Source organism: Sorex araneus, chromosome X (genome assembly GCF_027595985.1).
Source record: "Sorex araneus isolate mSorAra2 chromosome X, mSorAra2.pri, whole genome shotgun sequence".
Classification (NCBI taxonomy): domain Eukaryota; kingdom Metazoa; phylum Chordata; class Mammalia; order Eulipotyphla; family Soricidae; genus Sorex; species Sorex araneus.
Window position 1 is genome coordinate 206,828,370 of NC_073313.1, and position 24,466 is coordinate 206,852,835.

At 42.2% G+C, this 24,466-nt stretch overlaps 1 protein-coding gene across 2 annotated transcripts in view; it reads left to right on the forward strand.

Moving 5' to 3' along the window:
• The window catches only part of RAPGEF4 (Rap guanine nucleotide exchange factor 4), a 338,326-nt gene that overhangs the window by 273,679 nt on the left and 40,181 nt on the right, over window positions 1-24,466 (forward strand). For both annotated transcript variants that reach the window (XM_004601156.3, XM_004601157.3), the window contains 2 exons: window positions 2,089-2,177; window positions 5,589-5,667. In XM_004601156.3, the coding sequence (XP_004601213.1) occupies window positions 2,089-2,177; window positions 5,589-5,667 (168 nt within the window). The remainder of the gene's footprint in view (window positions 1-2,088; window positions 2,178-5,588; window positions 5,668-24,466) is intronic.

A 24,466-nucleotide genomic window follows, 5' to 3' on the forward strand; every position in this document is an offset into this window, starting at 1 on the left:
ATCCCCGACACCACCTGGTCCCCCAGAATTGGTGGGTGCAAACATCGAAGCCCAACCTTCACCACAGCATTGCTGGATGTGGCCCAACTACCACCCCATCTGCTCCCTCCAGCACCCCCCTCCCCTGCCCCGCAGCATCCCAGGTAGTCCTTGACACTATAGGGCCCAAACATTGAATCCTCAAACCCTTCCACCGACCCTCTCACCCAGTTGGCCAAGAATCACTGGTGGGGCCCCTAAACCTTCTGATCACTGCTTAGAAGCCCCCTCCCCCAAACAATACCACCCACCAAATCTTGTTTTTGGAGCAAACATGTGGACAAGCCCTCTGTGAAGGGGACTTTGGTTGCACAGAGTGGACTTTCTGTGCAGAAAGAACTCCAAACTCCACGATGCACTGTCAACTCAAGCACCGCCCCTGGGATGCAGGAATCCAGCCCTGCTCTCAGCAGACAGCTCATGTCCTCTCGTACCGACCACAGGGCAGTTTGCAGTCTGCAAGGTGAAGAGAAGAGTTAGCAAGCAGAAGGAAATATGGCGAGTTCCATCAGGCTCCCTGGTTGCTTAGTAGAGATCTAGCAGGTGCCTAGTGCCCGCTCCAGCTCCAGTGATTTATTAGCATGGCCCATGCTGCACCTCGCCCACATCACCAGGTGGGACGCACTTCCAGAAAAGACAGGAGCTCAGTAGACAGGAGCTTTCTCCTTTCCTCAGTCTCTGCCTACAAGAGGAAACACCTTGTTGGCTACTTACGTGCTTTGAGAAAAGGACCCTGCTTTTGAGATTTATTTGTTTGTTTGTTCGTTCATTTCCTCCCTGCTCTCCTTCCCCAGGCTCCATAACTATGTTTTCTCAAAGATTTAACCTTTCAACTTCCTTTTGCTCCGAGTGATTTTTCACTCGCTCTTATGCTCCAGGCAGACTGTATTTGCCTCGGTGCCTCATCCATACCAGACTATATCGCATACCGTATTTTCTCAGACACAGGGTCATGCGTATGTTGAAGTTCTTTCCCTCAGACAGGTGATCGCAATCTGGTTCACCTCTTGGGATCACGACACACTTCCTCTGCATTCTTGTCACAGGCCAGCAAAGGGTAATGGGAGGAAGCAAAGAAGTCTGGGGTTCTCCTGGAATGGATTTCTACTACCGTGTTCTAAACATGGGAGGGTTTTGTTGTCCATTGTTTTTCTTCCCTGCAATTTTGCTTTAAGAGCCAGGAGGAAAATAAAAGTCTGAGTTGATTGGAAATACAAGCAGTCCCATCCCCCATTCCTTTTGGCTTCGACTTTTCATTTGCTCTTTTGTTACCGTCTTGAGTATGACTTTGAAATAACCCACATTTGGTTTTTAAAAGGGAAACTCTCCCCGTTGATTGAAAAGCCCCCACAAATGAATCTCCTAAAATAACAGTGGTGCCTTCTCCCCAAATCATTTCTATTTGACACTAAAGTAAACGAAAGGATTTTCTACTGCTGATTCATTTCCTACTCAGATGTATGAGGCTGGTCTGTCTGTTTGCTCACTGGGGGTTGGGGTTTTGTTTTCTTTTCCCTTGTATTATTATTAGCTGCATTTCCAAAGCACATACCAGTGTACAGTTGGGAAAGACAGAGCATTCCAGAAATAGGGGAATCCAGTGTGGGACTGAAAATTCTCCCCAAGTAACCCATATATGGAAAATGCAGTCTTTGGTCACTTCCCCCTCGCCTGATCCCCAGGCTGACCTGAAATGCCCCGGGTTTTACATGCTCCTTTTCATTCCCCATTTGCCTAAAAAAAGCTTGAAGTTGCTCAGTTCCCAGTCTACTAGTACCACTCTCTAAGAAGTTTGGTTCTTTATTGGGGGCAGGGGCGAGGGGGGCCTAATATTTTAGTAACTGCTTCATTTGTGATACTTTTTTCATTGTCTTTTTCTGTGTGACTTTGACAAAGTACATGGTCTCTCCCACCCTAAGATTACTTAGAGACCAAAACATAAATCTGTATGATTTCCACAGATATGAAAACATAAATGTATGCAAAATAATTTTCAATGATTTTTACCACTTTCCACAAAATGAGTGATGTTTTTCGTTTCTTACTTAGGTACACTGTGATGTCAGGAACGCCTGAAAAAATTTTAGAGCACTTTCTAGAAACAATACGCCTTGAGCCGGCTTTAATTGAAGCAACAGGTAAACACAGGACAGCTTGGCTTGCCTGTTACATTCGTGCAGAGAAATGTCAGCAACAACCCTGAGTTATTTCCAAGTTGTGTGACCAAAACATCCTTAGAAGAGGGTTCTGGGGTTGGAGCAATGGCACAGTGGGTAGGGCATTTGCTTTGCATGCGGTTGACCTGGGTTCGATTCCCAACATCCCATATGGTCCCCTGAGTACCACCAGGAGTAATTCCTGAGTGCAAAGCCAGGAGTAGCCCCTGTGCATTGCCGGGTGTGACCCAAAAAGAAAAAAAACAGAAGCGGGTTCTGTGGGTTCTGTGTGTTAACATTGGAATCATATCCCTGGGACTGGAGACCTGATGCAGGAGGAAAGGCATTTGCTTTGTATGTAACCAACCCAAGTTTGGTCCCTGGCATTGCATATGGTTTCCTGAGCACCACCAGAAGTGATTGTTGTGCACAGAACCAGGAGTAGTTCTGTGCATCACTGGGTATAGACCAAAACAGCACCTTATTCCCCAATCCCCCCCTCCAGAGAAAAAAAAAAAAACCAGAGTACCTCTGTGTAGCCTCATCAGGGAACCATCTGTCCTGGCCTGGCTACTCTTTATAGATGCCTCAGTCTGGTTCAAACCAATCCGCATTAAGGGTTTGAAGCTCTTTTCGTTAAAGACACAACCTTGCTCCACCTGGCAGTGAAATGGTTCAGTCAGCCGTTGTGAATTCTTGGCCTGTCTAAGAACTTAGTGGCCAAGATTAGACACTGTAACACAAAATCTCAGACTTAGTGGCTTAGCCGACAGCAATGCCTGGTCCTGTCCCCCAGTGTAGAGGTTAGAGATCTGTGACAGAGGAAGGGGATGGGAGACTGGTAGCTGCTGCTGAACTCTGACCTGGTAGCTGGGATGATGGTGGCAGAATTGGCGTTCTTTGGCTTCTAGACGTGTCACCCATCTCTGTTTTCCAGTTCTCTGCTTTGGTCTCCCCATGTCTCTTCACACGGCTTCCTCCTCTGCATCACTGTGTTGAGATCTCCCCTCTCATAAGCCCATCAGTCACAACGGATGAGGCTCTACATCAGTGACCTCATCTTAGTTACATCTGCCAAAACCCAGTTTCCAAATAAGTCCACATTCTGAGGTGCTGGGATTAGAATTTCCGCATATCTTGGAGACAGAATTCAACCCACACCCCAGCTCACAGTGAACCACTTTATTAACACAAGTACAGAGAGTTGAGGGTGAATGAGCTGAACCACAATGAGTTGAACTGCTTAAAGTTTTGATATTGTTCTTCACTTTGGTTACCATTTTGGACATGGTTTTAGAATACCTATATTAATTTTTTTTTAATTTTACATTTTTTTGTTTGAGGGTCATGCTTGACAGTGCCACAGGTCACTCCTAGCACTGTTGGGGGACGATGTGGTGCCAGGGACCTAGACCTTCTATATGCAAAGTATGTACTCTAGCCCATTGAGTTAGCACTCCGGCTTCTCAGATTTACTTTGTAAATCTTATGCTGCTGACTTATTCCTCAGAACAACAAATTAACATTTTTAAATTTTTCTGATCTTCACTGAAGAATGCATCTCACTAAAGAAGTTCAAAGGTGTATCTCAGAAACTTAGTGGTAGCTCAATTCTATTTCCATCATCTTTGTAATACGCTAAAGCAAAAGTTATTATCATCATGATTATATGGCTCCTAAATATATCTTGTCATTGATCTACTTTTTGTTTTATCTGTATGCTCCAGCTTCTCATTTTATAAATACATCAGAGTTTTTTTTAATGTAGCAAATTAATTGGGTATTCCCCTCAATTAGCCATTGCCCAAAATGTGTCATTGTATAACGTTAGAAAAAACATCTTTTTTAAAAAAGTTTTTTATTCAGGCATCCCAATTTATAATACTGTTAATAGGAATATTTCAGACATATGGTATGCTACACCACACCCACCACCAGTGAGCCTGTGTAAATCCTCCACTGTCCCAGTGTTCCCTCTCCCATGCATCCCAGCCACGGAGAGCCCTGCTCTAGCAAAATATGACTACAGAGAGCTGATTTTGTGGGAGCCATCTTAGCAGGCTTTACCCAGTCTCTATTCAGATTACAGCCGAAATTTGCTCTTGTGACTAGATGGTGAACACAGTCAAGCCTGAGTCCTTCTATATGGATTTCAGGATGCCACCCAGGGTTTTGTCTGGCACTGTCTCTGCCCTCCTAGTTAGATGAAACCACGGGGGACACTGAGGAATGAGGGCAACTGGATGACCTGGGAGGGGCTTTAGCCAGCCTCTCTGTTGTCTCTTGGAAAAGTGTGTTTCACAAATCTTAGTTGGCCTGGCACATCAAATACACACACACACACACACACACACAGACACACAATCACACAGAGAGAGAGAGAGAGAGAGAGAGAGAGAGAGAGAAACAGACAGACACTGGAACTCCCCAGAGTACATGCACCCCGAAGTTCCAACAGGTTTTTAGATTAACCTTCACAAAGTTTCCCACCAGGGCTTGACTGTGCAGTGCTGTGTGCAGGGAACCTGCATGGATTCAAAGGGAAGCCCCGGAAGTTTACCTTTGGGACCGGTTTCCTCACCTCTCTGGCCCTCTGCCTGCTTATCTCCCTGCAGATCCCCTTAACTCGAGGACATTTGCATTTTCATTCTACTGAAGAACGTCTGGTTCATTTGTTGTTCACTGCCTCCATCTTGTCTATTTTCCTGCATCTGTTTCCCTCACCAGTTCTCTGCTCGAACATTCTCTTTTCTCTAATGATGTCAATCTCTCCTACCTCATTGTTCCTTTCAAAACAAGGACATAGGAAATCCAGAGAGTATAGTGGGTCAGGCACGAGCCTTGCATGCAGCCAACCCAGGTTCAATTCCAGGCATCCCATACACTCCCCCTAGTACCTCCAGGAGTGATTGAGTACAGGAATAACCCCTGAGCATTCCCAAGTGTGACCCCAAAGCAAAAAAAAAAAAAGAAGTAGGAAAAGTAGACTGACAAAACATATATGATATAGACAAAGAAGTGTCCATGCCTTAATTTTGAATTTTTGGTGCTACACATGTGGACTCTTTAGTTATATATAATTTTAATTAATTTTATATTTTATATTTATGTGGTAAGGTGACAGAGCCATTTATTTAAGTCTGTCCCTTAAGATACTTTTAAAATATTTTGGATCCATTATTCTAATAAATTTAATTTTGATCTTAAAACCTGTCACTTTTATTACTTTTACAAGGCAGTACTTCTATATAGAGTAAATACACACACATACATCACTACCACCACAAGGCACTGTCTAAGAACCACTGGCCAAGATCAAATAAATACTTTTGCTTTCCTAAATGTTTTTTAAGAACCTAATTCCCTGCTCTTTCTCCACCCACCCCCATACAGATTCTGTCTTAAATGACTTCGTTATGATGCACTGTGTTTTTATGCCAAATGCTCAACTCTGCCCAGCGCTGGTGGCCCAATATCCTTTGTTGTGAACAGTTCTATTCCCCTGGAGATGTGTCTATGACTGTTTTGTAATGTCACTCATCAAAGGTAAGTCATGCCCAGGCAGGCAGAGTTGCACTCTGCTCCCTGGTCAGGCCCTGAGACCCCAACGTCCCCTCACCACCCCCCCCCCCACACACACTTATACTCTCCTCTCTTCGTGTGGCATATTCTCCTCAATGCTACAGTAAACAAATGGTTCAGATTTCCCTGGGGTGATTCTGGTGGGTGTCAGACACACCAGGGAAACTGTATGAAAGAAGATGAGTGAGTTGTATGGGGAATGGGGATTATTTAGTTCCCTAGCATCAGAGATAGGCAGAGTCTCAGTAGGATGGATCACTGTCCCCTCATACTTCCCCCAGAAGCTGTCCTAAGAAGCAGACTGCTGACTTCTAAAATCAATACAGGTCACCATTGGAATATTTCTTTCACAGGCTTCCTAGTCCATCTTCTCCTCCAGATACAGGAATATATCACTCAGTTGCTCTTTTTATGATCTCATCATCTTGGATCAATCCACAGAATCTGCAAAGGCAGTTCCTCGAGGCAGCTGCCATTGCATTCTTTGGGGCAGCATTTCCGTAGTTGACCAATGGATAGGTGGTGCCTCCCGTAGAGAGTGCAGCACTCAGAAAATATACACTGGATTTTAAAAGTGACCATCATTTATCTGTCACACCCTCACTGTGGGGGCATGTGAAGGTGTATTTTCCTGTTCTGCTTTAGTTTTTACCAAAAGAAATTTAAACTCCCAAACATCTTAGTCTTTAGGAGCAGTTTGAAGTAGTGAAGGGCCTTTTTGTTTTCCTGAGCCACCTAATCAGTGTTGGTGTGTTTTCCTTCTTGAGAATTTGAATTTCCTTCTCTGAGTCTCATTTTCTTGTTCACCCATAATTCTCTTTAAAGTCACAAGGATGTGTAAGGATTGGCAATTTCAGTTGAATATGTTATTCACAGGCAACTGCAAAAATGAGATTTGGGTGTTTATTTGCCTGGAAACTATCTTTCCAAGTGATGACGGCTTAATGAGACTTACATATATCATATAGTCCTCCTGGCGCAGATTCAGTTTTTCTCGAGTTAAATGAACACGTTCAGGATATCTCTGTGCGCTTTTAAATCCATATATGGTAATCATTATCAGACCTTTGAGGTTTGTTGGAAGGGAAATGAAAACTGCCATTGGGTTTAGACTTCCCTCACCCCATCCCCAACAGCCTGTTGATAAGCTCAAGGCAAACAAAACCAAAAGAAGAGTGAGAGGGTGGCCTGGTCACATCATCTGTACAGCTAAAAGCCCCAAACACAAAAGGGATAGATAGAAATTAAGTAGAAATGTGTGTGTGTGTCTGTGTGTGTGTGTCTGTGTGTGTCTGTGCGCGCGCGGGCACGTGTGTATGTATGTGGCTGTGTAGATTCTGGCTTTTTCCCTCAGAGTTGGTTGAGAGCAATCATTTTGCTGAATATTTCGAGATATTTATTTCTATAAACATTCATTTCTATAAAATTAAGGCCCTTAGAGGGAAAACCCCTTCGTCCTGGACAGAGAAGTATGAGGACAGTGTGCTGGGGAGCAGAGCAGACAGGAAAGGGAGCTCCCGAGCTCATGGAGGCCTATGGTGCCCTGGCCTGATCCTTCTCAGTATACAGAGGGGCTCAGGATGACTGGGTATCTGGGTATCATTTTGACCACCTCTCGCCCTCCAACCACCTCCTTCACACCTTATGCTCTGAGAACCTATTCTCAATGCACTGTCATCCGTGGAATTAGCTCCTTTGAGTCAGGCACCAGAATAAGGGCATTGGCCTAGACTGACTCACTTGACCTATGCATGGCACTTTATCCACATAGGAATCTGTTGGGTTGGTAGGAGCTTTATTTTGCAAATGAGAGTTCTGAGGCTCTGAAAGTAACAAGTTCTCTGCTCAAGGCAAGTAACAGAGAGAACAAATTCATCCAGATCATATGATTCCAAAGGTTGCTGTGTGTGTGCATCACTTTTTCTCTTCACAAGTTATTTCTTCAAAAACTTTAAAACTAGATATTTACAGTGTATTGGAGGCTAGTTCATATCTGTACTTCACTTTGCTACAGCCAAAGGAGAATTGATGATTTGGAACCAAGTAAATAAAGTGTCCAGTGAAATGTTTGCAGTGATGGTCATATTCTAAATTTATTCTAGATTGATAGCACAGTAGCCACAGGCCTTGAAGTTGGCTATTATAACTGAATTTTTAATTTTGTGTGCTTGGTACAAATCGCCATATGTGACTAGTGGCTACCATATTGGACATATTCTAATCCTTGGGTACTAAGAAATAAATGCCTCAAACAAAAACTGCTATTCTGAAAAAAAAAAACTTGGGAAGGCATATTTCAAGAACTCAGGTGCTCATCATACTACAGACAGACAAAGAGAAGGTCTTTTTCCCTGGTGGTTTTACATAGTTGAGTGTTTCCATGTCAGGATAAGGATACAAGGACTCAAATTTTAGTTCCTTCTTCCTTCTAGGGAGAGTTTAGTATAGGTGACTTATAAACTGCTTTTATATAGCCCTAATAACATAAACTGTAACTGACAAATAATAGAAGAGTTTATCAGATAAATAGAATTGAAGGAATGCTGGCAGAACTTAACCTTTAGGAAGGGACCTGAGGGCAACCTGTTTGAGGACCTAAGGACCCTGCTCTTAAGGGACATCTTATCCCAGCCTCCTGGACCCTCGTCTCATTCCCATATCCCTGGTCACTCACTCCTGAGTGACAAGATAGCGTTGGCCAACAGGAGCACAGAGACAAGTAGAGAAATAGAGGATGAATCATCAGGAACCAGGCAGTAAACTCTTACACCATGCCCAGCAGCCACTGAGCACTCTAATGGAAAGCAGAGCAAGTAGATTAACCCCCAAGTTGTTGACATGGGATGTGGGGAGCGTGTGGCACTTCACAACGTCGAGGCAAGCACTCAAGTTAAAGTGAGTTGCTCTGGTTAAGCACTTTCAAAGTACTTCATATCTGTGACTTTTCATAGCAGCCCTGCGAAGCAGTCAGTATTTGCACCACTCTCTTTCCAAATCAATAAACTTGGATAATGAAAAATTATGATTCGTTCAGAGAAAGGTAATTACTCGTTCAGAAAAGATGAGTCCCAAGTCCCTGACACCTACTTCTGTCCTTAATCTGCATTGTGTGTCTCCTCCAATTTTACTGTGAGCACAGAGGAAGACGGCAGAACTCTGTTTAGAATTAATATTTCAGGCCTTTTATGTGCTAATGAGACCCTATTCATTAGGTACACTTGGAACATGATTTGACCTGATGAATACAAGTGCTTTATAATGAGTTTGAAAAATTGTATTTGTTCAATTTCTATACTTTTCATCTCTAGTTTTTTTAATCTTTTAAAAATCTGCACTAAAAAATCACTTCAGGGGCTGGAGCAATAGCACAGCGGGTAGGGCGTTTGCCTTGCACATGGCCGACCTGGGTTCGATTCCCAGGATCCCATATGGTCCCCGAGCACCGTCAGCAGTCATTCCTGAGTGCAGAGCCAGGAGGAACCCCTGAGCATCGCCGGGTGTTACCCAAAAAGAAAAAAAAAAATCCCTATGCTTTCTGTATGCTTTGTCACTAAACAATGTTATGTGGATATCATTCTCTGCCATTAAATGATTTTCCACACTTTTCCTTTTATTTTACTTTCTCTTTTTTTTTTTTTTATTTGATTTTGGTCCACATCCTTCAGTCTGGGCTTTGAGCTCAGGGATCAATCCTGGCAGGGGTTGAAGACCTTTTTGGATCCTGGGGATCGAACTTGAGTTGACCTCTTGCAAGGCAAGCAGCCTACCTACTGTGCTATCTCTCTGGCTTCTCCATGCTCTTTGTCTTAGTAGAGATAGCTTTGTCATTCTTAACAGTGAAACAATTTCATTGTTAAAAACTTCAATTTATGGAGAGGACAATAAATTCACCTGGTATTTCACTGTTTTATGGAAAACCTTCCAGAAATTTTATGTAATACTATATAAGTGAGATCACAGTTTTTTGTGATGTTATTTTTCACATAATGATATGATGTAGATTCTTTTCAAACTAATATTTATAAATAAAACTGCACAAAAGTAGTTTTATTTATAATAAAAGCCCCAAATAATTTTTCAAATATTTATTAAATACTTAAAATTTGTCATACATAGTTTTGGGCAATAAGTAAATAATCTATGAGAAAAAGTAGCTATTTTTATTGACTCAGAAAATTACATGGCAGCTCATTTTTCTTAAATTCTTTCTATTGGATAGATATTTTCGTAGGTTTCTTATAACAAATAAAATGAGATAAATTGGAATCCTCAGAGCCAAAAATTAACTACATTGCATGATGATTTCCTTACATTAAATTTCTGAAGGAAAAAGTAGAACATTTGGCATTTTCAATATTTATTGCCAAAATGATCTCCTATCATCTTAATTTGTTTCAGGATTACACTTTTCCATATCTGACTTGCTCCTTTCACCTGTGTTCTCCCTTGAACATGCATCTCGCATGCTGGTTTTGGACCCAGTGATGCTCAGGGCAGAATCCACTTATTTTCGCTCTGGAGGAGCCTGTGTTCTCTCTCGAAAATGCACTTCTCCCTTTCTTTCCCCTCATAGCTTTGTTAATTATTTTCAATAAATACTACCTTGTTTCACAGAAAGATTTTTAAAAATTCACTATTTTTGTTTTTATAATTACTGGCAGGCCTTCAACTAATCACAACCAAGTCAAATTTAGATTTTAAACTTGAGCAACTAGAGCCAGGGTGATAATACAACAGGAAGGGCACTTGCCTTATGCATTCCCAACCCAATTTCGATCCCCGTCACCTTAGATGGTCTCCCAAGCACCACCAGGAGTGATTTCTAAGTGCAGAGCCAGGACTATGCCCTGAACATCACTGAGTGTGGTCCAAAACAAAACAAAAAAAATTGAACAACTCTATCTGTGATTCAAGGCACCTTTGCACATTTACGTTATCTTTGACCTATCTTGACATGGGAGGCAAAAGAAGAACTGGTACTATATTTATTTTATTTTAAATGTAGGATAATTCAAAACACATGGAAGCCAGGTTACCACCTAAGATTCTGCCCGTACTAGGAATCTGGAGACACTTCATGTAGCACTAAAGTCATTCTATTTGCCATGCCATTGTCATTCAGTTCCCAGAATCTGTGTACCATTTCCATCGATCAGTCTGGCTATTCATAGCAGCTGATCGCCCTTAACAATGATTGGTTCTCAAAATGTGGGCTCAAGGTAGACTGGGCCTGGGACCGGAGTGATAGTACAGCGGGTAGGGAGTTTGCCTTGCACAAGGCCAACCCTGGTTCGATTCCCAGCATCCCATATGGTCCCTTGAGCACCGCCAGGAGTAATTCCTGAGCGCAGAGCCAGGAGTAACCCCTGTGCATGGCCAGGTGTGACCCAAAAAGCAAAAACAAAAGGAAAAAAAAGGTAGACTGGGCCAATAAGATTCAAAGAGAAACTTCCTGAAGCTTCTGGGTAAAATGCTTTCTTAACATATAAGACAATAGAAAGTCTATAATCCCAATTACTGATGTTAGCCTTCCTGGAGCTCTTAGGGGAATGAGCCCAATGACAAAGGTGAGACATATGAAGAGTCAAGAAAAAAATGGAATCTCAGATAATATCATTAACATTTGGACTAATCTCAAAGCTTGCTCTGTTGATTGATTGTTATGTCGATAAATTCAAGTCTGCTGCTTAGGAGAGATTGGTACTGCAACTAAAACATCCGTAAGTGATAAATTGCTTATACTTAAATTTGTAAAATTTAAATATAGTGAAATGGACTGGAGCAATGGCACAGCAGGTAGGGCATTTGTCTTGCACGCGGCCGATCTGGGTTTAATTCCTCCGTCCCTCTCGGAGAACCCGGAAAGCTACTGAGAGTATCCCGCCCACATGGCAGAACCTGGCAAGCTACCCAAGGCGTATTCGATATGCCAAAAATAGTAACAAACAAGTCTCGAAATGGAGACATTACTGGTGCCTGCTTGAGCAAAATCGATTAACAACGGGATGACAGTGCTACAGTGCTAAATACAGTAAAAATCTTGGTCAAATACCTTCTAGCATTCTTATTTGCTTGTTTTTACTTTGTATTTAACTCAAATTCCATACCTTTGGCAAGGAGATATACCCTACCCTACAATATTGTTAAGCTAAAAAGAAAAAATAAAGTATAAAATTTTCACTATTTTAGCTAAACTTTCCCTACAAGATTTTATAACCTTTATACACACAGAAACAAAGTAAACCCAACAGCTTTCCTTGCTGAAAAAGCAAACCCTCCATTATTCATCATTTATTTCTAGTGAAGTTAACCTGGGGTGATAAAAGTTGATTTGTATTCTCTAGGAGAAAATTTTATCAAAATTTGATTTTCTTGTTTTTGAAAAATTTGAAAATCTTTCATAAACAAGAAAATCAGTTTCTTGTTCTCTAGATAAAGCTAAGGTCTTAGGATCATTATTTGGGTTTCTAAGGAAAATTTTTGTTAAATTTTATGGTAGCTAAATTTTTATGGTAGCTAAATTTTCCTATTCTGGTCACCATGAATGTGTTCAATACATATGTCACTCTCAGAGCAATTTACATCTGCAGATAATGCAATCTGAGACTTTATTTCTGATAAGAAAGATTTGGTTGGATGATGATATAAACATGATGTGCTCTTGGGGAAAAATTAAACATCAGATATTCTACGGAGTGAATTATGTGCATTTTCAGCACTATCAGTTCTTTATTCTTTTTATAAGGAAGTGACACTGGGCAGTAAAGTCATTATTCCAAGTTCCACATGCAACAAGTATTGGAATAAGATTTGAACCCAGTGTATTGCCTTAACTACTCAGCTATAACCATAAGCCTTTAGCCTAAAAATAAATAAAATCAAAAACTAGTGGCTCCTGAAAATTGAGAGAATTCTGAAAATCAGTGGGGGGAAATATTTTGGGCAAGAAAATGGGAGGTATCTTAAGAAAATGACAGTGCCAAAAGCTTTCCTGAAAGCCCCAAGTTACTCAGTGAGTACAAACCCAGGACGTGCCTGCACTATTGGGAGCAGTATCATGTTGTTAACCCAGAAATATAAAACCTTAGAAGAAATTTCAGAAACCATCTATTTAAAAGGCGTGAAATGGTTCACAGAGGACTGTCACAGAGGTGGGCCAGTTATAATGATCAGGCTACTTATACTGAGCACTTCCTATGTCTCAAACACTGTTCTACATGGTTTACCAATATTGAGTCCTCAAAACCTTAACCACAATTTCACGAAGTTTGCTCATGAGGAAACCAAGGCTCAGCATGGCCAGTTAATTGGCCATGAGTCTCATAGCTCATCTGTAGGGTGGTCAGACTATGAATCCTGTGGGTCTGCTTCCAGAACTTGCATTTCCAAGCACCTGCTGCATCCAGAAAGAACCGCCCTAATGCTCAGGATGGTGGTATGTTCCCCAACCTTTACACAGGGCAGTAAAGATCACAGAGTGGGAAATAATGCATTGGGGATAGTTAGAGCTCTGAAGTCAGACCTGTGCTTAAAACCTGCATCTTATATGCCAGATTGTTCAGCAATTATCCTTAACCTCTCTGAACATTCCTCTTCTGAATAACAGGGTTAATTAAACTTGCCCTACCCACCTCACCAGCCTCTTAGGAAGATCAAATGAGACTATGTGTGTGAAAGTACATTATAAACCTTAAAGACCCATATAACTATTGCTAATGGTATTATGCCATCATGATAGGAATCCTGCCTAATGTAAAGAATATAAAAAAGCTTAGTCTAGCCGGTGGGCAAGTGACCCCCAAAGTTTGTTTTCTGCCACAGGCAGAGATCTTGTATGCAAAGCAGGGTTCTTAAAAACAACAACATTGAAGAGTATCAGTTTGAATGTTGATAAGTGTTTTATAAATAGCTGCATAATTAGCATGTACTTACTGCAAAAAGTATACATAATATTTTATTCCCTGTTGTAGGCTGTAATGAATCTGCTGCCTCTACATCCTGGGAGGTTTTCACTTACTTTCCCCATGATAATTTTAATACGTGGAACCATTATTAGCTGAATTAAGAATAAGTAAATGAGCAGTAAAAAAAAATACAGAAAAATTACAGGTGCCTGTGGTGAGTAAGATAATAACTAGGTAAAAATATATGAAATAATTACAGTGTTTGAACGGCAGAGCCGGCATGAGGAAAATGACTCAATGGAATATTCAGCTGCTGTTGGCGGGGTTGGCAGACTGGAGCCTTCACCATGGCCTTTACCTCTTCTGATTCTCATCCCTCTTACCTCACCAAAAATAGATCTAGTCTGCCCTCAGCCAAAGGAGCTGAGCCGATTGCAGGAGATTTCAGTCATTCTGAAAGTCTGTGGTTCTATAGATCAGTGCCCAATCACTACAAGATTCTGCGTTAGATGGGTTACTACATAACATGGGTATTTGCTTCCACTCCGTCAATGTAATGGCTCTGTGAACTTATTTAGAGTGTGTCTCTGATCGGTGTTTGACATTCTGACAAGGCAGCATTTCAGGTAGATTAGATAAAGGGCTTTAAAGAGCTGTGAATTTTTTTAAAAAGAAATTGTGTTATATATAGCACTCCACAGAGTGAGGTTGAATTGTTTAAGGGAACCAGTCAATCAATAAACATTGAAGTGCCCAGCCATTCACTTGAAAATGTAGGTCCATGACAAATGTTAAGACCTGCTACTTCCTGTTGTGGGTTCTGTTTGAATGCCGCTGGACCGTGAGGATTGGAATGTTCAGAAGATTTAAGAATGTTTGGTCAGCGTGGTAAGTTGTTTTCTAGGTCAGCTGCCAGATAGAACCATCTGAGACTACGACAGAGAGCGCTGAGCTCAGCATTAGGAGCTCTGGCCTCCCTGACTCCCAGAATGACTGATTAGGTCGCAACTGTCAACTCGATTTTTTGTGCATATTTTGAGGATATGGGGTGAATCAATTTTTTCATCTTAGATGTTCACCCTCTGAACATGTGCCTGGCTTTTAAATCACCCAATTCTACTACATAATACATGTTTGAATGAAAAACATTAAGATCACTCAAATGCATCAGCATCATCAACAGGTGAACAGAATACTGAGAAGGAGGATGGAAGAATTGAATTAAAGAGTCTCAGGGATTATTTTTAAAAAACCAACCTCATTCTATCGGAATTTCCTGACCTTTGAATGGGCTGACATTAAAGGAGGTACAATCTTTCGAAACTCCTAGATTCTATGAATCTGTGATTTATCAAAATGAATCCAGTATGTTAGTGAGGAATTCAACCACTAAGAGCAGTTCGGCCACTTTTGTTAACTATATTTAAAATAGAAGCATAGTGAATAATTTTAGATTCTCCCACCTCCTCTAAATAGCACTCTATGAAATAATAGAACCAGGCCAGAGTGATAGTACAGCAAGTAGAGCATTTATCTTGCATACAGATGACCAGGGTTCGTTCTCTGGCATCCCATATGGTCCCCCCAGCACTGCCAGTATTGATTCCTAAATGCAGAACCAGGAGTCACTGTCACTGTCCTCCCCTTGCTCATCGATTTGCTCAAGCGGGCACCAAAAACGTCTTCATTGTGAGACTCGTTACTGTTTTTGGAATATAGAATACACCACAGGTAGCTTGCCAGGCTCTTCTGTGCGGGCAGGATACTCTCGGTAGTTTGCAGGGCTCTCTGAGAGGGATGGAGGAAACGAACCCTGGTCAGCCGCGTGCAAAGCAAACACCCTACCCACTGGGCTATCGCTGCAGCCCAGAACCAGGAGTAATCCCTGATAATCGCCAGGTGTGACCCAAAAAGGCCAAAAAAAAAAAAAAAGGAAGGAAGGAAAAGTAATGACAGAACCATAGTATGCATGTATATCTTTTCCACATTAAGTAGCCATAATGCCTCTAGACTGGAGCAATAACACAGCGGGGTAGGGTGTTTGCCTAGCACGTGGCCGACCCAGGTTCAATTCCTCCATCCCTCTCGGAGAGCCTAGCAAGCTACCAAGAGTATCTCGCCCACACAGCAGAGCCTGGCAAGCTCCCCGTGGCTTATTCAATATGCCAAAAACAGTAACAACAAGTCTCACAATGGAGACGTTACTGGTGCCCGCTCGAGCAAATCAATGAACAACATGGTGCCCGCTCGAGCAAATCAATGAACAACAGAATGACAGTGCTACAGTGCATTGCTTCTGCCTTGTCCAGAGGCCACTGTTAGCAATTTAAGAACAGTTTAAGAACAGAGTTCAAGGCAGTTTAAGAACAGAGTTCAAGGATGAGGTGCTGCTCCAGCCCTGCAGTGCCAGGGATTACCTGTACTATCTCAGTGATACCTGGGGCTTCTGGGGCCTCATTCAGTAATACTCATGTCAAAAGAACCCAGCTCAGCCATTTTCCAGTGAACTTGTGTCTCTCAAACTCATCAGCTCTCATATTCCTTCTTTCGATTTGAATTTGGATTTAATATTTTTATTTGAAACTCTGGGATTTACAATACTGCTTATCATAGGGTCTCATGTCTACAACATCCCAACACCACCATATTGCTTCTTTCTTTTTTTTCTTTTTGGGTCACACCCAGCGATGCTCAGGGGTTACTCCTGGCTCTACACTCAGGAATTACTCCTGGCGGTGCTTGGGGGACCATATGGGATGCTGGGGATCGAACTCGGGTTGGCCACGTACAAGGCAAACACCCTACCCGCTGTGCTATCGCTCCGGCCCCCACCATATTGCTTCTTACAGAGGCCGGCTACCATGTTTTTTGGGATCTGTGGCCTCATTCAAGTTTTTTTTCTGATCATTTGACAAAACCACTGGATTATTATAAACTAGACTTTTCACTATTCTTTTAATCCTGACAGGAGTCAAGTGTATGTTTAAAATAGTGCACTTCCAAAGTTAAATGTGTCTTATATGTGGTGGCCCATTGGTAATCCTTTCTAAAGGATTTCTATTCCACCTTTTTCTGTCACATAGAGCACATCATGTGGTTTTACCCAGACACAGCGATGGTTGGTGCTGACTTCCTGATCTTTTAAATTTATGAATCTCCTATATTAAAAACGTTACTCTTTTTGATCTGCAGCCATCATGCCCCTATGTTGCTGTTGCTGCAATGACCCAGTCTGTCGCACACTTGCTTGGATGGCACTTACAGAGAGTGAGCCCTCTTATTTTATAGTGTTTAAGCACATTCTGGTTAAACATGCCGCTTCTCTGGGGACCACCATGGTGCTCACTCACATGCACCTGGATGGTCTCACTCCTGGCCACAGCAGTCCCACAGCCCTACCTTGTCCTGAAGATCACACAATCCTGTGACAATGGGTGGGTCCCAAACCATAGAGCCACAAGAACTGTGTTCACCCCCTGGGAACAACACCAGGGATCAATCTCACGTGCCTCACTTCCTTGCACTTGCAGGGCAAGTGGTTGTTTTCAGTCAGCCCCCATGCCCATTAGCTTGTGTTTATCATGTCAGATTGAGACAAGAGATCTGATGAAATGATCCTTACTCTTTGACTACTGTCCCCCGCTCCACTGTTTTCAATAGGGTTTAATAAAATCTAAAACTCATGTAATTCTTCAAGTCTGGGGATATTATTATGGGAATAATTAGCACCTCATCTGTAACCACTTTAGGCAACAATCAGTCATGTTCCAGGTCCCTTAAGAATCTGACACAACAGACTTAGGAATGTATGCAGGGCCTACACCTGGGTTCAGCTGTGGAAACAGTGATATCTAACCCTGCTTTAGCAACTAGACATCTGAAAGGCAAAAGGTGACAGTTTGTGAAATCAGTTTGTTTCCACAGGCAAAGCTCTTTAACTTTCCAGAGATAAAGGGAGATAAAGGAAGAAGCCTCCTCCTCCTCCTCCTCCACCTCTTCCTCTTCCTCTTCCTCCTCCTCCTTCTCTTCCTCCTCCTGCTTCTCCCAATTTCAGAAGGATGTGAGGTTTCTTAGGAAGAGCACAGGGTGCTCAGTTCTGGGGTAGTCATTCAACACACTGAATCAGCTCTAGGAAACTTGAGAGATTCAAACATACAAAAAGAACTTGCTTTGGTTTTCTTTTCTTTTTCCTTTTCTTTCTTCCTTTTTTTTTTTTTTTTTTTTTTTTTTTTTTTTTTTTTTAGACACAGGCCACTCTCACAACTCCAGACCTTTAACTCTCTCCATGGCTCTGAAATATACCTTACTAGAATTTTGACTTCCTAGTTGCAACTACTTTTAATAATGTCATGATCCCATGCACTGTCTCAGTGCTTAATGCCTTCGTGGGGGCGCGGGATGGTGCTGAAGGCAGGGCACATCCGGACTGTGTAAGTCCTGCCTCAACTCAGAACAACCTTCTTGTTCTGTAAATATTTCTCCTTTGGATTTTATTTTTTACTTTTTTTTTTTTGCTCACACTCGGCAATGCACAGAGGTCACTCCTGGCTCTGCACTCAGGAATTACCCCTGGTGGTGCTCAGGGGACCATATGGAATGTTGGGAATAGAACCCGGGTTGGCCGCATGCAAGGCAAATGCCCTACCCATGGTGCAGCCCCATCCTTTGGATTTTTTTTAAACCTCCCTCCCCAAACACTTTGACCTCCAATAACCTTGGTTCTGTTATCAGTGTCCACTGCTCTGCCTTTGTTTTGTTTGGACCATCAAATTTTATATCAGCATATTGTACACAAAGGTTAAATCATCCAATGCTTGTCTTTTTTCCTTCTGACATTTTTTTGCATCACTGTGTCACTGTCATCCCATATCATCGATTTGCTGGAGTAGGCCCCAGTAACGTCTCCGTTCGTCCTAGCCCTGAGATTTTTACTCTCTTTACTCGTCTTTCCAGCAGTGCCACATTGGAGGCTCTTTCAGGGTAAAGGGAATGAGACCCATCATTGTTACTGTATTTGGCATATTAAATATGCCACGGGGAGCTTGCCAGGCTCTTGCCGTGCAGGCATGATGCTCTCGGTACCTTGCCAGGTTCTCTGAGAGGAGAACTAGGCTATAAGAGGTCGGGAGCTCTGTTTTATAGTCTCTGGATCTTGACCCATTGATGGGATTACACTGTGCCTGGGGAAGTTTCTGGGTGTGGCTGCCAAGCTATTGGAAAATGGGGGATCTGGGGTAAGAGGGCCCAGTCCTGTTCCGAGCAGGCTTGGAGATCTCAACCCCGGGTCCTGCACACCTGGGTTCCTCTGTCGGTTCCTTCATGCATGAGGCTTGTCCGAGTATGGAGAGGGGCTTTGAGCATGGCTGGGTTCTGGAGGTCTTTGGCTGCCGGGGCTCTCCTCCGTGCAGGGAGAAACTCAACCCGCCCTGCTCAGTGAAGACAGCTAGGCACAGGGACAAGAGACTGCATAATATCCTTTTGCATAATCCCCTTAAATGACTTCCATTTTTCTGCAAATTGCAAGCTTTCCTCTTTCTTTTTAAAGTAGCTTAATAGTATTCCATTGTGTGAATATGCTGTGTTTTCTTACACCAATCACCTGCACTGGGTCTCTTAGCTGCTTGTTTATGGTAACTCTTGTAAACAGAGCAGCAGTAAACAATGGGATGAATGTCACCTTCAGTGTTAATGGTTTAATGCTCTTTGGATAGATACCCCAAAGTGGAATTGCTTGCTAGGTCATATAGTAGCTTTATCCTTATTGGGGGGGGGGGCGGGTGAGGGGAGACACTTCCAACAGTGTTTCAGGGCCACCAGGGGGTATCCTTGCAGTGCTGGAGGGAGCATCGGATGACGGGGACAGAAACCCAGAATCCCACACATGCAAACCACATGTAATACCACTGACCCTATCCTTAGCTTCTTAAGGAAGTGCCATAATATTTTATAAAATTCACCAATCTACATTTCCACCAGCAATGTATTGGAGTTCTTTTTTTCCCTACACCCTCCCCAACACTTGTTATTACTTATTTTGGTATAATAACTCACACCCAGGGGTATGAGTTGGTATCTCACTGTAGACTTAATTTACATTTCCCTTTGATCAGTGAGGATGAGCATATATTTCATATGCTTGTCAGGCATCTTTAGAGAAGTATTTAGTGAGATCTTCAGCCTAGTTTTTAAGTGGGTTGTTTGTGTGTCTATGCTAATGTAAGTTATAAAGTGTTTGTCTGAGTTATCTGTACGTTGGACATTGACCCCTTATAAGAAATGAGTACAAGTATCCTCTCCCATTCAGCATGTGATCTTTACATTTCTATATTTTCTTTTGTTGTACAAAGGTGTGGTTTTTAGTGTTTGTTTTGGAACTACACCTGGTAGTACTCAGCATCTACTCATGAGATACTTGGGTGTTGTTCCTTGCATCGCTTAGAGGACCATGTAGTGCTGGGGGTCAATTCCAGGCCTTATATATGTGGAACATTTGCTGAATGTTTGGCCCAGGTTGTACAAAAGCCTTTCAACTTATCTCTTTGGCCCAGGTTGTACAGAAGCCTTTCAACTTAATATAGCCTTACTTGTTTAATTCATTTCCCTTGCTTTGGGATTGAGTCTCTCAAAACATCTTAATACATCTTACCTTTGTTTATCATCTATTATAAAGATTGGGGTTGTGTATTCAAGTTCAGTGCATTTTTAATTTATTGTTGTAAATGGGATTAAGGGGATTCATTTGCATGTGGTTGTTCAACCTTTTCAACATTGGTTGAACGTCTCCCTTTGCCACTCTGTGGTTTTAGATCCTCTGTCATTAATTATATATAAATAAACATAGGTTTATTTCTGGACTTTCAATCCTATTCCATTGAACTCCATGTCCGTTTTTACTCCCACATCATACCAATGCAATTAATGTTGCTTTCTAGTATGATTTTTAGTTGGGAGACATTTTGACTCTATTTTTTCTTCCATAAGATTGTGAGAGCTATTTGAGATCTTTCCTGATTCCATTTTAACTCTAGTAATTTTGGGTTCTGTTTCCTTGGAAGGTGTCATTGGCAGGGCCAGAGAGATAGTTCAGGGGGTAGAGCACATGCCTAGCACATACAACAGAGATCTGAGTTCAGTCCCACCAAGAGCTACTGGAGTATGATTCTGGTATCCCCAGTGCTGCCATGTGTAGCCCAGAAACTCGTGTCACAGTGAGATCAAATGTCCTTGAGCACCGCCAACCTGTGCCAGACTGAGTTCTTCCAGGAGTGACCCTGGGCTCTTGAGCACTGCCATGTGTGACCTCTATTTAAGCAAGTCTTTGCAACTGTGATTAAAGATTGTTTTTGATCTATGTATTACTTTTGGTAGAATGGACATTTTGACTATATTAATTTTCTCCGTTCATGTACATGGACTATCTCTCCTCTTAATGTCTTTAATTAAGAGAGTGTCTTGTATAGCACAGCGGGTAGGGCGTTTGCCTTGCACACGGCAGACCCAGGTTCGAATCCCAGCATCCCATATGGTCCCCCGAGCACCGCCAGGAGTAATTCCTGAGTGCATGAGCCAGGAGTAACCCCTGTGCATCGCCGGGTGTGACCCAAAAACCAAAAAAAAAAAAAAAGAGAGAGTGTCTTGTAGTTTTTCTTACAAAGGTCTTTCACCTCCTTTGTTATGTGTATACAAGGTATTTCCCCTTTACATTCTAGACAGCATTGTATGAGCATGTGAGTACATTGAGTGTATTTATTATAAACTACAAAGCACCTGTGCATTTGAAGTGTCATTATTTTAATCCTTGTGGTTGTGTGTTCTCTCTTTTATTGTAGACAAAAGGCAGATTTCCTCAGCAGGAAAGAGGGTGGGGAATACTTGTCTTGACCTACAAATATAATGCAAATGTAGTTTTCTGTCGATGTCCTTGTCGAAAAGCCTTAATGGTGCATGTTCCTTCACTGTATGCACAAGCATTTGTGTTGCTGCTTTGAGCTCAAGTCAGGAAAACCTGGAAAGTTACAGTTATATCCAGTTGATATCAATTTGGGATTTCAAGTCATTTCAGCTTCATACATATAGGAAAGACTCAATCTCTCTTTCTGTCTCTGTCTCTGTCTCTCTGTCTCTGCCTTTCTATCTGTCTCTGTATCTGGTTCTCTGTTTGGGGGGGTGTCTTCATGGAAGGGACATACCCAAGTGTTTAGGGATTACTCCTGCCTCACCACTTAGTAATTACTGTTGGTGAGTTTGGGGGACCATTTGGAGTCCTAGGGGTCAAACCTGGGCCAGCCGCTGCAAGGCAAGCACCCTATGTGCTGTGCTCTCTCTAGCATCTGTGTCTGTCTCTCTGTGTATGTGTCTTTCATTCCCTCCCTCATTGCCTTTTCCCTTCACCCCCTCCATACTTTCCAATCAGCCAACATTTACTCATTTGCTACCCATCAGTATCTGACTCTGCTGATAAGTACCCAAAAATTGTGATAAAATTTAGTGCCCAGTGTGACAGTTCTTTAAAAAGAAAACTGAGTTATGTATGCGAGAGACCAAAGGGTTAATCACAAAAGAAATAATTTTCACATAAAGTGATATTTCTTCGTTTTTTTTTATTGTAAGCTTAGGGAGAATTGTAGCAATACAGGTTTGAGCAATTTTCTTTTTTATGAATCCCGTGCTCAATTTATGAAAGCCATTTTGCAACCCATTTACATGCAGTAAACCTTTAAGGCTTTAAGGCTCTGTCATTTACCTTGATCATGATTATTTATAGCCCCCTTAGAAAGGCCCTTTACTGGTCGAGCTCTCACACAGCAGTGCCCTGGGGTACTTTGCTACGGTTCCTTTTAAATTGTGACAGTAAGCAAAGGCATGGCCAGTCTAAGAGCCTGCTGTGAAGCCGGGGTGTTGTGTCATGTGGAGGGTCTGAGTCGAATTGGAGGAGTCCTGGATCCCAAAACCATCTCTTCAAGATACATAACCCCGTGTTGGTGCTCTTTCACCATCAGTCTGCCAATTTACGGAAAGGGAATGCTAGTACTACTATAAGACAACAGGATAATGGAAAGAGAAAATTTTAAAATACTCTTATACATTATTAGTCAATTTAAGAGCAAAGGATTAGTAATTTTTTTGGTCAGCTGTTGGATCATATACTTTTTGTTAAAAACTAAAGGAACATAATTTAGATTCATGTGGAAGTTTCCTCACAGATAGGCTAATGTTCCATAAAACCATAAAATATTCATATTCCATGAAATGTGGTTTTATGGAACATATTCCATAAAACCAATGTTAATATACATTTTGTTTTTGCTTTTGGACCACACTCCACAGTGCTCAGGGCTTACTCCTGGCTCTGTGCTATGGGATCAAACCTGGCTTGAGGGCTTGGGGACTGGTGCTGGGATTCTCTCTGTCCAGATGTGGTTGGTTGCACAGTCAAAGCCTTGCGGTGGTTAAGCAAGGCCATTTATTTTTTTTTTATTTTTTATTATATTTTGTTACCTGGTAATGCAGAACTTTGTGATCTTGGACTCTGGGCTCAATGGGACCCAGGAGCAGAGATCCTCTGCTTGCTTCCTCCACCCAGGCAGATTCCCCGGCAACCCAAGGGTCTCACCCATAAGCTACCTCCTGCTGCGCCAGATAATGTCTTCATTGGCCACCCTGTAGAACTCAAAGCTGCTTCTCCCGAAAGGTAGCATAAAATGAGGCCCTCATAACCATGCCACCAGACTTTGCACCACAGGTGCCCAGAGCGGGGTGGATGAGAGCCCTCCCCGCCCCAAGGGACCCAGCCCCGGCAGCCGACCTCCACTTCCCTACCACCGCCATGCTCCAGGCCGCTTTCCACATGCTCAAACCAAGCCTCACGCATAAGTGAACATATTCCTGCAACTGTGTGACACATCATCATAAAAGGAATTATATATATGTGTGTGTGTGTGTGTGTGTGTGTGCGCGTGTGCATGTATATACATATATATATACATATGTATATATACACACACACACACACATATATATATACACATATATATGTCTCACAGAGCCGTATCCCACACGCACGGAAGAGTCTGGCAAGCTCCCCATGGTGTATTGGATATGCCAAATACAGTAACAATAACAGGTCTCATTCCCCTGACCTTGAAAAGAGCCTCCAATTGTTGGGAAAAACGAATAAGGAGAGTCTGCTAAAATCTCAGGATTGGGACGAATGGAGATGTTACTGGCGCCTGCTCGAGTAAATCGATGAACAATGAGATGACAGTGACAGTGATACTATAAGACAATAGTGCTTAGCTAAAGTTCTCCATGTACAAAATAATGGGTAAGGGATGAGAAGGGAATTGCTTCATAGACTAATTGTCTATAGCATGAATTTCTGTTAAGCCTTGAAAAAAAGAATAGTATATCTAAACTGAAATTTTTTTGATAACCTAGACTATTCTTACCATAGCTCACGAGACTATAATCCAAGAGTGGGGACCTTTACCTGACATATCCAGTAAATATTTGTCAAATGAGTGAAGAAATTAAAATTCTAGTTGAGTCGCTGTGCCAGGCATGGTCCAGAATACAAGACTGTCTCCTCCTAACCCTTACAGGAATGTGAAATTTGGTTCAGTGGAAGGGCCACAAATGTATTGAGTAAATTAAGTTGAAGTTCTAGAGAAGAGGAGATGATAGAATAGAAAGTCTTAGTCTTTCCCCAGAAAATGGATCACAAGAAGATTTTCTCTTCCTAACAGTGGGTAAGCTGACCAGGCTTCAGCCTCACCCCCCATCCCT